Below are 16,881 nucleotides of genomic sequence, written 5' to 3' on the forward strand. Positions count from 1 at the left end.
TAATGGGCATTGGAGCATCATTCTTTTTGAGTGACGATTTATTAGTGACCAGACCAAGTTTCCTGTATGCAGTCCGAGAGTTTCGTGGGTTAAAAAATGACTTTTAAGTCAACTGTTTTGGAAAAACACTAACTACCACAAAGGGGCAGCCATGAAGGCTGAAAATTTTATGAATGTCGAGAAGAGAAAGTAAGAATATGTGGAAATTTTAGCGGAAAAAGGAAGCTCGACCATGACTCCAAAACCAGGGTCTCTGGCATATACCGTGCCATTCTTTGTTCTACCAAGTGAGCTACCGAGTCACCCTTGGCTTCGTTGATCTTTTGCTGTCGCTGTAGAGCAATGGCACGGTATGCCTGGTGGAGTCAGCATTTTCCGCTATAATTTCTGCATGGCACATCTCTTGTGTATGCCCAACCGTAAGATGTTGCCTGTTTAATTAACAAGCACAGAAAAAGGTGATAGAATAAAACTAAGGGACATTCCCACCGGTTGACAAGATATTTTCCTTCTGTGGTCAACACGGGCTGCCGTTTCAAGGTGACAATGAGATTGACTCACCAGGTTTCACACCGAAGCTACAAGCTATACGTGTCGCTTGAGGATTTCACAAATGGAACACTGGCTTGTGCAGCCTGTCGTGCCGCTACGGTGTGAAAAGTTTCTGTTGATTAGGTCACTCATTGCAAACAACGTGTGCGTGCCTTCGGTCTGAATTCTTCCTAAATCTTGAAGATTCAAGTCACAAGGATGGAAAATTAGGATTTTTTTAAGGTTACGTTTCGAAGGCAGGCGACAACACCATAAAGGATCATATTCAAACCTGGGAGAACACATTCGAATGGATTGTCCATTGCATAACAGCTTCGTGAAACGGACACACATACACATACTGAGATCGTTTCGGCACAAACACAACGTTCGTACATTGCAACAGAGGAGTCGAGTGATAAAAAATGTTTCGTTATCACGTTCTGAAAGAAGAAAAAACATAAAGAAAAGGAAAGAAGAAAAAAACAGCAACTTAAACAGTGGCAGATTTAGGAGACAGTTGCTCTCCATTTTTGGCCCCGCACTATGGCTTTTTAATGCTAACCTTTGTCTACCAAGATAAAGTAAACTTTTCTTGCCCCCTCCCCCCCGTTTTGGAACTGAATCGCCAGGTTCTATCTATACCCCTGTAAAAAAAATATGTTTAGCCCCCCCCGAAAAGAATTTCTGGATACGTGCCTGGTGGCAGCTAATGTCTCCGAGAAATTTAGTTACAAAGGAAGCCTGCCGATATACTTTGTCAGTAATCCATAAATCATTGTCATTGTCACTGTAGTGCGGTGCATATGTTTGCGTCTTTCATTTCATTCAATATCTCAAAATCCAGAGTATTTGAGTAGTGCAAAAGGTGTGACGAAGTTTAGCATTAATATGGCGGTTAATTAATTAACGAGAGGACGTGTCACGTAAAAAGGCCTTGCGACGCCAAGGAGTTCACATTTAAGCTGATTTTATTCATCTGTTGGGAAAGGGGGGGGGCTACTGTTGCATTCATAACTCTTACGAGTTTCACTCCATGAGTACATATAATTTGTTCACTTAATTTTCCTTCGATATTGTTTCTTTGTTTAAGTTTGATTTTAAGCCCACTATATACACCGAAGCCCAGTAAAAACTATTGAATGATCAAGAAATTGATGTATCTTCACCAAAAGTGATTCTGATATTCACAAATTACTTATGTGCATTATTGTATATTTATTTTATTTTAAAAGAACACTGATTTTTGTCAATCACACAATTTAACTCAAACTGATTTAAACAACCTCGAAATTTTGTAAGCATATCATGCAATTTGTCATGTAAAGGCTTGCTCAAAATTGTAAATGACTATTTACGTTAATGGTTTTTATATTTTTCTTCACGAGTAGCTTGGAGAGAGAAAAGGAAACATTGGGAACTTCTCTGTACTTACATTTAAATTTCGCACATAGGCATGAACATGAAAACTTGAAAGAGAGAATGTTTTCTTTACCAAGGAATCTTTCGATTTTTAAGCCAAGACCTCTCCCCGATGGCGCAGTGGTAATGTCGTCGCCTTGTAATCAAGGGGTTCTGAGTTCGATACATGGTGTTTCGGATACCTTTAAACTGTAAGACTAGACCTGATTAGACTTTCTGTGCATAAAGTGGACTCAAAACAAAAACTCAAACTCATTTTCAGCTGATAACCGCGATGATGGGAACACGAGCACTCAGATTTCATTGTTCCATTATTAATCACGGAACTCCGTAAATTGTTACTTAGAAAACAAACAACTGTTGCAAAAAGTGGAAAGTATAATTTTCCTTTGCATTATGAAAAATTTCCATTAATCCAAGGAAAAACTACAACACGATCACAAAACTTTATGAAGAAAATACGGTTTTACCAAGTAAGAAGTTTGAAATATGTAATTATGAAAAACGGATAATTCATGCCACCATCCAGCTTGATTTTAATATGCAACGACTGTATCTTCAAATATCTCTGCAGTTTCGATCTCTTTTCACCAACAGCGGCGCCAGAATTATTCATCTACGGGTGCTGAGGGGTTGCGGAAAGAAAGTTAGGGGGTGCGATATGTATTACAAGAAAGTGGTCATTCCATGCAGTGTAAACATTCAGATACACGTTGCAGTCTTATTGAACTATGTAGTGAAATACAAAATAAAACCATCCTGCCCTTAAAAAGACAATTTTTGAACCTTCTCAATGTAACCAATGAAGGCACCGTCTGCCACAAGACAAAACGCGAAGAGTACAGGAACTGTGTCATCTTTAAAATCCCTTCTGCCGCACTATCCCCAACAACGAACTGTAAAATTTCTTCGTGAACATTGGGCATCTTCCTAACAGTCTTGGAAAAAGTTTGAAATGGTACGTTTACTGGACATTAAACGTGGAACAAATATATAGAACGTATTAAGAAGAACAGTACCCTTCATGTTACAACTCGCATTAAATAATTTCCAGAGCACGACCTGATGAGGTGATACCTTAAAAGTACCTGAATTTTTTGCTCCAGTGTAAGGAAGAACAAGTAGACGGAAAACAAACAGTTTATGAACAATGCAAGAAAGAAAAAAACATAACTCACATTAATCTATAGCCAATTATCAAAAACCACGAACAGACCACTTGAAGAAACAAAAGAAGAAAAAATTGATAACGACAATGCTGACGAAAGAAGAAAAACGGCCGCTGATCTTTACAGAGGCTGCTGCAAGTACAGAAAAGTATTGGTACCTCTTTCAGTGCTTGCCTGTTGAATACAATAATAACCTATCATTCGGCCCTCAATATGACATGACATAATATTACATATTAATGTTTTCAGTTGAACGTAGGGTGTGCTGAAGGGATGCGGAAGAAAATTAAGGGGCGCGCAAGCACTCACTCACGCACCCCTGGCGCCGCCACTGCTTTTCGCCTAAAATTTTGTCTCAATTCTCCTGCCCTGAGGGAAGTTTACCTTCGCATAGCAACACTAAACTGCAACCATGATTTATACCAGTAGGATGGGTGAAAAAAGACGAACATTGCTTGCCTGCTCATCTCTTTCCTGGCGACAGGAACGTACGTTTAAACGTGAAAGCTTAAACCCCCTCGCCGCACTGTAATGGACGAATCCTGAAAGGCTGGCCTTCGTGGTGGATGGTTAGCACAGCACGCTACGTCGCCAGGGGTCTCGGCGTTCGAATCCCGCGCCCTCGTCATGGGTGTGTGAGGAGTGTTCCTTCATCAATTTCATTGTATCGCCACTCATCCTCATCTTCGCGATTAGCCAAAAGTGGCACAAGAGCGAAGGGAAATAAACAATATCACGAATCCTGAAAGTTCGAATTGCTTTGTAATTTTTGTGTGCATACTTCTTTCCAACGGTAAGGGACTCAGGGTATAAAATAGGATCACAGTTAATCCAGTGGCTAGTGAGAAAACTCTAGGAAGAAATCTCTTCACGACGACAACAGCAGTTCCAGCATATCATGACAGGTCGGACAACCCTAAGCCTGCGTTCGATTGGTTTTATATTTACAAAACAAGTGTTTTCAATGTGCAATGCATATTTTACAAGTATGTAAAAAAACAATTTAATCAGCGATCAGCAAAAACAAGGTAATGCACACAATTAACAGTATTGGTCTTTTTAGGTTGCACCGCGTCCTCAACGATTGTATAGGTCGAAACTTCTCGACACTCACTCTCTTTTTCTTCAGTTATTTTCGTTGTTTTTTATCTCTTGCGGTGACGATGAGAATGCATTTACGAGTGTACAATGGAACAAACACAACTATACACTCTCATGTCTCGCACAAAATAAAAAATAAAATTAAAAGGGATTCTTCTTTCGCGCCTTGATAGCTTTGTAACGACTGGGGCAGCCAAAGAGACTAACTTTCCATTTAAACTTACAGACCGTCAATTTAGGTTTTAATCTTGCAAAAATTGTGTGAATCTGAAAATTTGCACATCTGTTCTATTTGATGTCAAAACAACATATCAACAGCCCTTTCCGCATCCTGAAATTCCAGGCGGTGGTAAACTTTGAATGCTGAATGCTGGAGAAGTGCAAGTTATCACTGGAATGAATGTTACGTGCAAGCAGCTAAACCCACGGATTTGAAATAGGGCTCCACCGAAAGAGGAATAAGCGGGCTTTAACTATGACTACACATATTGTCTTCCAGGACCGCACAAAAGGAACAAAAACTACCAAAGTCGATTTTTTTTCTATTTATCATTCTTGACGCTTTCTTTAAACTTTCCGTTGACATCTTTGTAGACCATGTGCAGAATTTATTAAGCTCGTGTATTATTCTGAAAAAAAAAATCATGAGGCTTCTTCTCTTATATAGCCTAAGCAGCAACAAAGCTAGTGAAATAAAAATCAAGTGCAGAGAAACAAGAGGGAATATTCTTTTCTGGATATTACGTCGCATTAAAACAGTGAAATTCATTTAATTAACATTTTTGTCGTGCCGATTTATGGCGAAGAGTTTTTGACAGCAGGGGATCTAAATTGTGAACACTTTTCATGCAAAATACAAATGGATTGTCAATAATTCAGACATTTATATACATCGATAATACAGCCTGTAAGTGTAATTCTTGTTTACAAAGAAAGTTACTTCATCATTCTTTGAACAATTAATTTTTAAGGTATTCATGAATTCTAAATTAATGATTAGGGAAAGGAACTTTAGGTAAATAAATGTTTTTTCTGCGATAAGATAGAGACCCTCATTTTTGCCAAAATTCTGATCATAGCCTTATATGTCAACACAGCAAATTTTATTTTACATAAAAACACATATTTTCCAGTTTTCCGTATGTAAATACATATTTTGCGAATTTTCATTTTACATACATAAAATCGCTCATTCACTTCATCTACCTCGAAATCCTCGAAGGAAAAATGTTTATTCTCCGCACCTCTTTCATATCGAGAGTACTAGGTTTGTTTTGTCTTTGAACACCTTCGCTGGCAGACTTCTGGCACCTCGTCTACGATCCTATTGGGAGAAAATAGCTGTAAGTAGCTGGGGCTGGCTACACGTAACGATAGCAAGGCTTTTTAATGAAGCAATGCAGCTATTGTGGCCGGAAGGCATAAAATTTGACAATGTTCTTCTCTTGACAGATGCTGCAGCTTACATGCAGTGGTCTTGCCATTAGCTACCCCAAAATTGTGCACGTTACATGTGTGGCTGATGCGTTGCATAGAATATGTGAAAAGATAAGAGCTCTTTATCCCAATGTTGATAAACTGGTTTCAAATGGGAAGAAAGTTTTTATCAAGTCGCCTAAAAGAATAGACATTTTTAAACAAAAATGTCCTGAGGTTCCCCTTCCCCCTACACCTATAGTTACGCGATGCAGATGTTATGCCCAGAACTTTGAAAAAATTGTATCTGTTGTAAATGATCTCGACAAAGAAATTCTGCAAGAACTGTTGATGGAGCCCTCCTTAAAAGTCGAATTGTCATACATCTCAACAAACCTGTCCATTCTCTCTAATTCCATATGAAAGCTTGAATCGTCCGCGAACACTTTGGCAGCTTCCGTTGGTGAAGTCTGTATAGTACTAGAAACGAAACTGAAAGAACTCACTGGATCTAAATGTCTAAATGTACAGAATTTTTGGGGAAAAACCAAGGTTTTCAAACATTGTGCCAAATTGCATGTGTTTTGGAAGGAGGTGAAGTAGAGGAAGAGGAAACTTAGGAAAACTTCAGCGTTAGTGACATTTCGTGCTCCAAATATGCAAGAATTGTTTCTTGTGACGTGGTGTGATCTTTCTCACAATATAAGATGCTTTTTAGAGATAATCGTCACAGATTTACAATGGAGAATTTGGAATAACTATGGTGATCCTCTGCAACTCTTCCAATAAATAGCTCGCTAAGAGGTAATCATTTAGAAACTAATTTCAGGTGTTTAAAATGCATGTTATAGTTTGTTTTTGTTACCAAATGTTTTTATTTTTGTCACATATTTTCCTGTTTTTGTCACATATTTTCAACATTTATGACACATAAAAAATAAATATTTCTGAGTTTTTTAGCACATAAAGTTCCGTTCCCTATTAATGATATTACACTTTACTAAAGCTGACGCCAAGCAGTGTTTTCAACTCTAGCGAGAAGTCGCTAAATCTGGCGGATCTGGCTAGCTGGCGACAAAAGACGTGAAAAAGTGACGAGCGACTTTTCTGGCTACTTCGTGTGCTCTTTAGCGACTAATTTGGAGAATTCACAAAATATCTGCGTAGGTACGTCTAAATGCTTAAAAATGTCCGTTTTATAGTTATTAAATAAGCAAATACCCTCGTAATTCACTTCTGATGCACAAAGAGAAACTGAAGCAAAGCGTGCCCCCTTTTCCAGTATGGTTTGTGATGTTTGTAAACATCACTGTTCACAGCTCATTGTTATCAGACACTCCTCCTGGCGCCATTGCAGCTGCCTTATTATAAAACAGAACGTTTGACTTCGCGGTCGCGTCGTGCGTGGGTTCAGATTGGAGTTTTTTGGGTAGTGTGTGGTGACAAAGGAAGTGCTAGTGTAAATTATAAAGTTCGTGTGTGTTTGTGCGCAGGTCAGCCCAGGGCAGGGCAGTGTCCAGTGTGGGGAAAACCGCAATACAAGAAACATTATCGGAAGGAGTGGGAAAACTACAAATGGTTAACCCCTGTCGATAGTGACACGGCGAAAGCGTATTGTAAGTACTGCAAAGTAGAACTATCTGTATGCCCAAACTACTGATCTGAAAAAAACTTTCGAAACACAGAAACATAAAGTCAGATCTGGTTACTTCTGTTCTGCAAAACAGAAGAAAAACAGTTCAAACCGGAAAATTTAAATACTTCTACTGATGAAGCTATTTTAGCTTTATTCATTGCCGAACACTGTTCTTTGCTAACCGTGAATCACTTGTCCGAATTATGTATGAAAAGGTTTGGTGACTGACAGCTGCAGTGCACCATGCATTCGCCTGCATAAGACCAAGTGCACAGAAATAATAAACAACGTTCTTGCAGTGCATTTTCTCGATGATTTAGTATCTGACATCGGTAATCAGTGTGAAGTGCAGTGTTCAGAGGAAGAGGAAAGTAACGAGGAAATATTGTTTTTATAGGTAAGTACTAGATTTTTTCACCTTTTTGCTATTTTTTAAAAGTACATTTGATTTAGCGACTTTTTCTAGAGCATTTACATTTCATTTAGCGACTTTCTAGCGGATTTTCTAAGGACTTTTACCGACTTTTAAGTTCAAGTTATTGGCAATACTGACGCCAAGTATACTCCAGTCAAGGTCACTCGCTTTCGGAGTTTCCCCTTGCCTCCTCCACACCCCTGGTCCTCTAGGGTTGCCTCGCTTGTTCTAAGCTGTTAAGTTGACACTTTGCACGTTGTACAGTCAGGGACACTTCTGGATTATAACAATACCATTGACTTTCAATTAAATCATTACAACCGACAAGTGTCCGCGACCGTACGTTTGCGGTTGATTTCGTTTTCGATGTTGTTTTGTGAAAGGGCTATTTGGTTACGATTAGGAAGGAGGCGAGGGGGGGGGGGCATTTGCCTTCCACTTCTCGCCACTTTTGCCCTCACACTATGCTAAATCTTATCTACAAAGGGAAATATACTGTCTTTGCCCCCCCCCCCCCCCCAGTTTTGGTACCTTGACCCCTAGTTTTGGAACCCAATCGCCACCACTGAGTATTGAGGATTGAGGAGCAGCGTCCTACGTGTGGAACATTTGCCGGTGAAAGTGAAGCGAGTGCCTCCCGAAAGGACACTAGAAAGCAAAATTTATTTTACTTCGCTTCTTGTGCCACTTTTGGCTAATTTGCGAAGATGGGGATGAGTGATGATATGATGAAATTGATGAATAGACATCACAAACGTTCATGCCCAAGCCAGGATTCGAACCCGGGACCCCTGGCGTTGCAGCGCGATGTGCTAACCACTCCGCAACGGGGCCGACCATCTTCTAGGTTCTAGGTCAACGTGACGGTACACATATTTTATGTTAAATAAATAAATATAAGTAAATATCGACATGACTTAACGGCGTTCTAATGGAAGTTAAGAAAAAACAGTTTTATCTAGACATCCCAACTGACAATACTAACAGCGATCAGCCTCCAACGCATCACAATATCCATCGAAATAATATTATCTGATGCCATGCAATGGTGGTGGTAGATGCACATTGCAAGGTGGTTCGGTTTCCACTTTAAACTGTAGGTCCAGTCCCGATTAGCTTTTCTGTGCATAAAGCGGTGTTAAGAACTAACCCAAACAAGTAACAATTCCATGTGATGAAAATTCAAATATATTCTTTTTATAAGAATAATTTTTCATTCTACCACAATTTAGTCTATCTCCCTAAGATACAACTCCCCATTTATGTCCTTTCACCTTACGTCGACTAACTGCGCGAGGTAGAAAATGGCCACCGTACGTACGTTCCTCGCCTGTCGTACCGCTTGCACCGTTACTAAGCCATCCGAAACCAGCTTGTTCCACCCCTTTTGGCGCGGAGACGCTCTCGCACATTGTTGCAACATTTATTCCCATATGATTTGGTATGGAGGGCGGTGCTTGGGTTGCCGCGTGATCGACGGCAGATTGCTGACAGGTAGCGCAGCCAATGGGGGCCGAGTTAGGAACGTCAAACACCAGCGCGCGCTTCGAATCACCCGTCACTCATCATAACGTGACACGTAGTTCCTCTCTATTCACGTTTTACGGACACTATTGTGTTTAGTTGGTTCCTCGCTTCGGGGTTTGGTGCTTGTGGCTTCCTCTTACATAACGTTTCGTCAACGCAGTGTGTGACCTAAGAAATAACAAATGAATAACGATTCCTCGCAATACTCTTAAGTTTGCACCTTCCTCTCTTGGGGGTGCTGTGCTTGTCCGCCCATTCATTGTCAATATCTCAACTTCCATGGAGTGTATAGCAGCCACACCCAGATTCCCGCTATCCTCGGGAGTACCTCTATTACGTATAAAAATCTCAGTCCAATCAGAGCACTTTTAAAACTTCCTCGCTTTGGCGTGAAAAGTCCAGCTTCCTCTTAATGGAGGGTGGGAAAACAGGGGGGGGTGTGTGTGTGTGTGTGTGTGTGTGTGTGTGTGTGTGTGTGTGTGTGTGTGTGTGTGTGTGTGTGTGTGTGTGTGTGTGTGTGTGTGTGTGTGTGTGTGTGTGTGTGTGTGTGTGTGTGTGTGTGTGTGTGTGTGTGTGTGTGTGTGTGTGTGTGTGTGTGTGTGTGTGTGTGTGTGTGTGTGTGTGTGTGTGTGTGTGTGTGTGTGTGTGTGTGTGTGTGTGTGTGTGTGTGTGTGTGTGTGTGTGTGTGTGTGTGTGTGTGTGTGTGTGTGTGTGTGTGTGTGTGTGTGTGTGTGTGTGTGTGTGTGTGTGTGTGTGTGTGTGTGTGTGTGTGTGTGTGTGTGTGTGTGTGTGTGTGTGTGTGTGTGTGTGTGTGTGTGTGTGTGTGTGTGTGTGTGTTTAGGGGGGTCGGGGAGCAGTGGGTCATTTAGTTATATATATTTTAGAAACATCATACAAATACTATTTTTTTTTCTTTTTTAATATCGCTTGAAGTATCAATTGACTGCTACTGAAATCATCCCTTACTACACACTCCATACTACTTTTGATGATACAGATATTTACATCACACAAGGAAAAATGGACAGTATTCAGTCATAGTGCCTAGCGTACATTCCACCCCCGGGCCGAAACAATAAAAGTCCCCTTTGTTCTATGTTGACCTTTGACGCAGATACTGAGGGAATTTGCATGATGAAGTGTCCAAGCTACAGGTTTCTGTCTAAACGGGAGGTCACAACTCGCAACGCAACAGGGGCAGCGAAGGTACAGATAAAGGAACTTCCCTATGAAGGAACTTTCTCGAGTCTAGAGAATGTAATATTCTAAATACTTGTCGCTATTTAGACTTCTTATAAACAAGATGAATGAATGTAATAGCTGCTGTTCATGTTCTGTGAATTTATCCTTCACCAAAGCTGTGAGCAAAATAATATCTGCTGTCTACATTTTCACTCTTCACTGCAACAAATTACACAAAATAGTTTTACCTAATGTCAAGGGGGCTGACGGAAGTTCCAGGGGGGCTCAACCCCCACCCCTGGCTGGCTACGGGCCTGGTACTACTACACCACTGATTTCAAATGTTCCAAGTAATAAAACACAAAAGTCTACCTTTCAAATGTTGCAGTGTTAGCGAATCACCCTCTATGCTTGGTTTTGAAGGTGCAACCTTTTTCTCAGGTGAACCAATCTCACTAATTTCATCATCGGGTTCTTCTTTAAGCTCAGGACACGCAGAACCTACAGGACTGCAATAAAAATTGAAATTTTTATTTTTTGCTAATGTTTGTTACCTTATCATATAAGATACATTTGCAAGTGTGGGGTCTTACAAAGAATAACGATATGACATTTACATAAGACAAAAGTAAATTATATAGGTTAAAGCTGGAATTTCAATCAACAATTTCTGCTCTACATCTAGTTTGGCAATTTTATTTCACCATGGGAAAATTCACACCAAAGCAACAAGCAACAGGCGACACATGTTGCTTGGTTACGAGCCAATCAGCAGCAACGTAACAGCCCAAGAAGCCTGCATTTAATTGGTGAAATCCTCAAGCAACACGTGTCACCTGTCGCTTCCCTATCTCTCATGACAATGAGGAAGAATGAGGAACAGATGAAATAGATACTGGCTCTACAGCATGTTACGCTACCATTCAATGCTTGACCCCACACTAACAATTACAAGATACTCAGAATACCTGCAGACACAGTAACATCTTATGCTTTACACTTGAAAGTACATTTTTATTCATCATTATTAATAATTTTAACATTACTCATTTTCCAAAATATTAGCATTATAAAAGCTTAATATTGTGACAACTACAAAAAATATTATTGTAATGGACAACAGCTTACATACAAATAAATCTCACCTCTTTTTTATGTCCGAAATCGCAAGGAAATCTTTGTGGAAGTAATGTAATTGTATCACAGTTATAGCAACGAAGAATGTTGGTGTCAGAAGCCGAACAAAAAGAGCTCCAGTATCATACACCTCAAGTCCTATATCACTTTGCCTGAAAAGACAAAAGTTAAATTTCTTCCTAAATGAATTTACCAAATACACGTGCAAAATAATATACATGGATACATAAAACTGCATATATCCCAGAACTCAGATTTAAAACATATCGAACAGCATAAAAGAAGAAAAAAAACAATGTCAAATTCTGGAATTCAGAAGTAATAGTGTTTCAGCAATGAGCAAAATGTATAATTTCACAGTATATGTTATGATCTTTTGACAACCAGTTGTATGAGGGTTAGTAAAAAAAAAAAAAGTGTGAATGATTTTTTCATATCACAGTGAACATGCAGCGGTGAAACAAATTTGCATGAGAAGAACGTGTCTCATGAAATCGGCAGTAAAGTGTCTCATGAAATCGGCAGTAAAACTGCAAGTGCACATGTGCATGCATCTGGCAACACTGCCCAAAAAAACACGAATGGTCAGAAGTCGCAAACGAAAAATGGAGTTGGTTTGTGAGGAGAAGTACACGGCTTCGAAATTTTGTGTCCGTCTGCAGAAATCTGCCACGGAAGCATACAAAATGTTGCAGCAGGCATATGGCAAAGATGTCCTTCCACAATCAATCGCATTTCGGTGGTTCAAACAGTTTAAGGAGGGCCATATTTTGACCACAAAGCAGGGTGGTCTGGGCACTCTGGCCACCACAGTGAATGAGATCATGGTTAACACAGCTGCAGTCTTTGTTCGGGAAGATTGCCGAATAACAATAGATGAACTTGCAGACGTGTTACACATTTCCCATGGTAGTGTGTTCACCATTCTCATGATCGCTTACACATGAGACGCGTATATGCAAGATGGGTACCAAGATTGCTAATGCCTGAATAGAAGCATGTGAGAGTGGAGCTGTGTTGGGAGCTTCAGCATCTGGTAGCGGAGCATGGCGAGGCCTACCTGAATTCCATCAAAACTGGTGACGAGAGTTGGTTTCACCACTACGATCCCGAAAGCAAACAGGCGACACAGTCTGGAAATCACCCAGTTCTCAGACACCAAAGAAAGCCAAAGCTGTTCCGTCAGCGAATAAGGTAATGGTAATTTCCTTTTTCGACTACTGTGGCTGGACACACCTGGCGAAAATACCCTGAGCTGCATCCATCTGATTGGCGCCTAGACCAGGATAATGCATGTCCTCAAGTTTCCAACATTGTTGCCCAATATGTGGCTTCACAAAACATTGAATGTGTCCCGCACCCTCCACACAGCCTGCATCTTACTCAGTGTGACTTTTTTTTGTTCCCTCGTCTGAAATCGGAGCTGCGAAGCAAGCATTTCGACTTATCAAAGGCCGTTCTGAAGAAGACTGAGACGGTTCTAAAGATGATTTCAAAAGACGGGTTCCAGCAGGGACGTCGTTAAGGGGGGGCACGTGGGGGCACCGGCCCCGGCAAACGTCCAAGTGGCCCCGGGAAACTGTTCTGTATTTGCTGGAAATTTTACTTTGATAACAAATATTGCAAAATAATTCTTCAGTAAATTTTGCTTGCAGTTTGAAACACTTCTTCAATTTTCAGTAGCACAACCACAAGCAAGGCATTCCTTTCTTATTTCCCTGTTTCTTGCTTGTTGAACACAAACAGATGTATTGGGAGGGGATGCAGTTAATGGTTTTGTGGTCATCCCCGGTCAGGAAAGTCTGAGACCTATTGAAAATGCACTTTTCCTCCCTGCTGCACACCAGATCCAGGATCTCCCAAAAGCCGCACTTTCCCTTCATCTGGCCCTGCACTGGCACCATGGGTGCCGAAAGGCCGACACAAACAGGAAGATTTAGCTATGGGTGGCTAGAACTTTCTGGGTTAATTATTTTATGGTTCAGAAAAGATATCCCCATGCGTTTCAAATTCCAAGAACAGAATTCTATTGCTTATCCCTTTTTCGGCGCGGGAATGAATGACATAGCGGTTCTTCTCACATGCACTCAACCCTCCTGCTAATGACCTGCCCTGCAAAGGAGGGGAAATGCCACTTTCTGAAAATTCGGAGAAACATCGAAGCTGTCGATTCATCTGTTGATTTGGTGGACAATTGATATCTGTCAGATAGTTTAAGTATGATTTGTGGTCCGAGCGGTGGTAAACTTCTGTAAACGTGAGAAGATAGAATCGCGAAGTGTTTGTGATCTCGTTTTCCTATATCGCGAGTGAAATGTCGAATGAGAAGCTGCCAGATTGTCTTCCTCTGGAAACAGTGGATCAGGATCGACCAAGTATCCAACATATTGGCATTCTAAAAGAGTCTGACTACCACACAAGATTCTGGGTTCGATTCCCAGGGTGGTTGATCTCATGTATAATGAAGAATAAACCACGTTTCAATTAAGGAAGGAAACTAGATATGTAGCAATTGTTTTTACAGCAGTCTGCATGCTCTATTAGTATTATGTTACAAAATTTGGATATTTTTCTGACTTTCTGTGATTTTTCTTCATTTAGCTTCCACCTGCAAATGCGGAAGCTGCTGCTGCTTAGGTGGCTAGGTTGGCTAGACATACAAATATAATTAATCCCTAGTCATACAGCGAATAATACTTCTAATATAATCATGAGTTATGTAGAAGCTAATAACTTATCAAGCATTTTCTGTTTCTATTTGTTGTGCAGTGGTTAACAAGGTGCATTACGATGCCAGGGGTCGTGGGTTCGAATCTCGGACTGGGCGTGTGTTCTTTATGATGGTCCTCTCATCAATTTCACATCACTCATTGTCAACTTCATCTTCACGATTAGCCAAAAAGTGTCGGAAAAGAGAACTCGGGACCCCTTGATTACAAGGCGTCGACGCTACCACTGCGTCATCGAGGAGGCTGAGAAAAACTTACAATTAGTCAGTAAAACTAATATTGAGGGACAAGGCCTGCGAAGAGTTCTTTCATTCGGTTGCGCGTGGTCATCACATCGAGTCCCATTGTTTCGAGAGCAGAATTTGCTTCCATATCGCTTTCAAGTATACTTCCCAAATTGTCACGATGTTGGAACAGCACAGACATTTTGGAACTTATTACCCAGGGAAGGGGTTCGGGGGCTGCAGTCCTTTCCCAAAATCCTAGAAATATCTGATTTGAATAATGTGTAGTAGTAATTAAATTTACTTCATTAACAGGATTAAACATCTTGTATATGGTTAGTTGCAATATACCAAGAAATTCATCTTCAACGCATTTACCCTCCCCCAAACTTTTCGCCTTTAGATGGTGGCTGCCGATAAGGGAAAAGCCCCTTCCGAAATCAAATTCTGGCTACAAGCCTGACCACCAGGGATCGAACCTTGAACCTTTCAATTGATTGATTAATTGAACTGGTGTTCTAAGTCCACTTTATTCACAGTAAGGCTAATCGGGACTGGACCTACAGTTTAAAGTGAGATCCGAACTAGTATGTGCCTCCATCGGGAATCAAACCTGGGACCCTTTGTTGAACCTGCTGAACCAGAGACGAGAGCGTAATCATTTGAGCGTGTGGGAACTTTGTTTTTTCCAGTGCCATCATATATTCAGTTTTCCACACACAAATAAGATTAATTTTAAGAAATTAGACGTGTGCATAAAATTTCTTATCGTCACCATTATCCAAGTGATCAATCAGATGCCATAGTAGACTCGGACCCGCCCTATAGAATCGTGTTTATCGCGGTCGTCTTGAACTAAGAGATACCGGATTCGATTCCGTTATAAACTGTATACATGAGATGCCTAGCTTGAACTCACTACGCACACATTTCACATTTGCACTGTTGTCAATACTTCCAAACCTGGTTCCAGCACTTTATATCTAAAACCACGAAAAAGGGTTTTATCTACTTCTCAGTTTTCTTCCAGCAAAAGTACAAATCTAAAGACTAAGACATTGTTCTTGGTGTACGAATCAGCCAATAAGCTAATGAGTTCATTCTGCATTTAGTTTCCCGAATAATGGCTGTGGATTTTGCAAGAGTATATCCGTAGACTGTTGGGGGCTACAGAAGAAAGTGATGTTCCTTTCCAATTTATTGATTGATTGAGTTGGTATTTTAAGTCCACAAGGCTAATCGGGACTGGTTCTTCAATATAAAGTGGGATCCGATCCACTATGACCATCCACCGATTATCCACAAGGCGACGATGCTACCATGCGCCACCGAGGAGGCCCTTGCTCCTTTTCTTTCAAGACTATATATATATATACACACACACACACATACATACATAATGTATGTATACAGTATAGGCCTATATGGTGTATAAATAGTTTGTTAATTTATAATAGTTTGATAGAAAAATCTTACGTTTGGGCCCCCCCAAACTGATCAACCTAGCTACGTCCCTGGGTTCCAGCACATCTTCCAGGACTGGCAGATACGTTGAGCCAAGTGTATACAACTCGATGGGGACTACTTCGAAACAGACCATATCAACCTGGACTTCGTAAGTATAAAATTCATTCTCTTTCTTTTTTGACTAGCCCTCCTATATACATATTTATCCTGCTTCAAGAGTATCTAATTGCTGCAACTCATTCTTTTAAGAGTGCATACTTACTGTTCTTATCTTGTGAAGTGTGTGACACATTTGATATGATGGCACAGATGTACATGATTAACTTTACATGAACAAGTTAAATTCTTCTACAATGTGTACAAGAACGAAGAACTTAATGTTCATGGTGTTGAAAAAATGTTATCTTTAAATTGTGGACTGAAAATGTAAACCATGTTGGTAAACTCTGTTATCCTAATAAGCCTGGCTTAAAAGATAACACTGGTTATTTCAAAACCACCTGTTAATTGAGGGAACATTTTCTGAACTTTACCTACATTAGCAATAAATATGCAGGTTGGATCTTTTATAAACACACAATTTGAATTTGGAATAAAATTAATCACACCACAGTGTTTATGTACAATATTTATTAGTTTTTCTAAATGATAGCAAGCAGTATTCAACAGAGCAAAGTGTTCTCTCACATTGAATATGGATAGTATTAACAATCTGACAAATTAACTATTTCACTAGCAGAGGGAGAGAAGTAAATTAGTTCATGAAACATTTAGTTATTATCCAATTACCAAAAGAGAGAGGGGGGAGAGGGAGGAAGGAAAGCTATATACATTGATTGATTGAAGTAAAAGTTTTGGATGCATCGGCACTTAAGGCCATTTTGCACCCTTCTATGTATGAGGGAAATATCCCCTTATTAAAAAT

At 40.2% G+C, this 16,881-nt stretch overlaps 1 protein-coding gene across 6 annotated transcripts in view; it reads right to left on the minus strand.

Moving 5' to 3' along the window:
* Piezo (piezo type mechanosensitive ion channel component) overlaps positions 1-16,881 on the minus strand; it is a 289,087-nt gene that overhangs the window by 150,092 nt on the left and 122,114 nt on the right. For all 6 annotated transcript variants that reach the window (XM_083113418.1, XM_083113417.1, XM_083113421.1 and 3 more), the window contains 2 exons: positions 11,545-11,688; positions 10,772-10,908 (listed from right to left, as the gene is read on the minus strand). In XM_083113418.1, the coding sequence (XP_082969544.1) occupies positions 10,772-10,908; positions 11,545-11,688 (281 nt within the window). The remainder of the gene's footprint in view (positions 1-10,771; positions 10,909-11,544; positions 11,689-16,881) is intronic.

The sequence above is a fragment of the Lepisma saccharinum genome, chromosome 27 (genome assembly GCF_977018435.1).
Source record: "Lepisma saccharinum chromosome 27, izLepSacc3.1, whole genome shotgun sequence".
NCBI lineage: Eukaryota > Metazoa > Arthropoda > Insecta > Zygentoma > Lepismatidae > Lepisma > Lepisma saccharinum.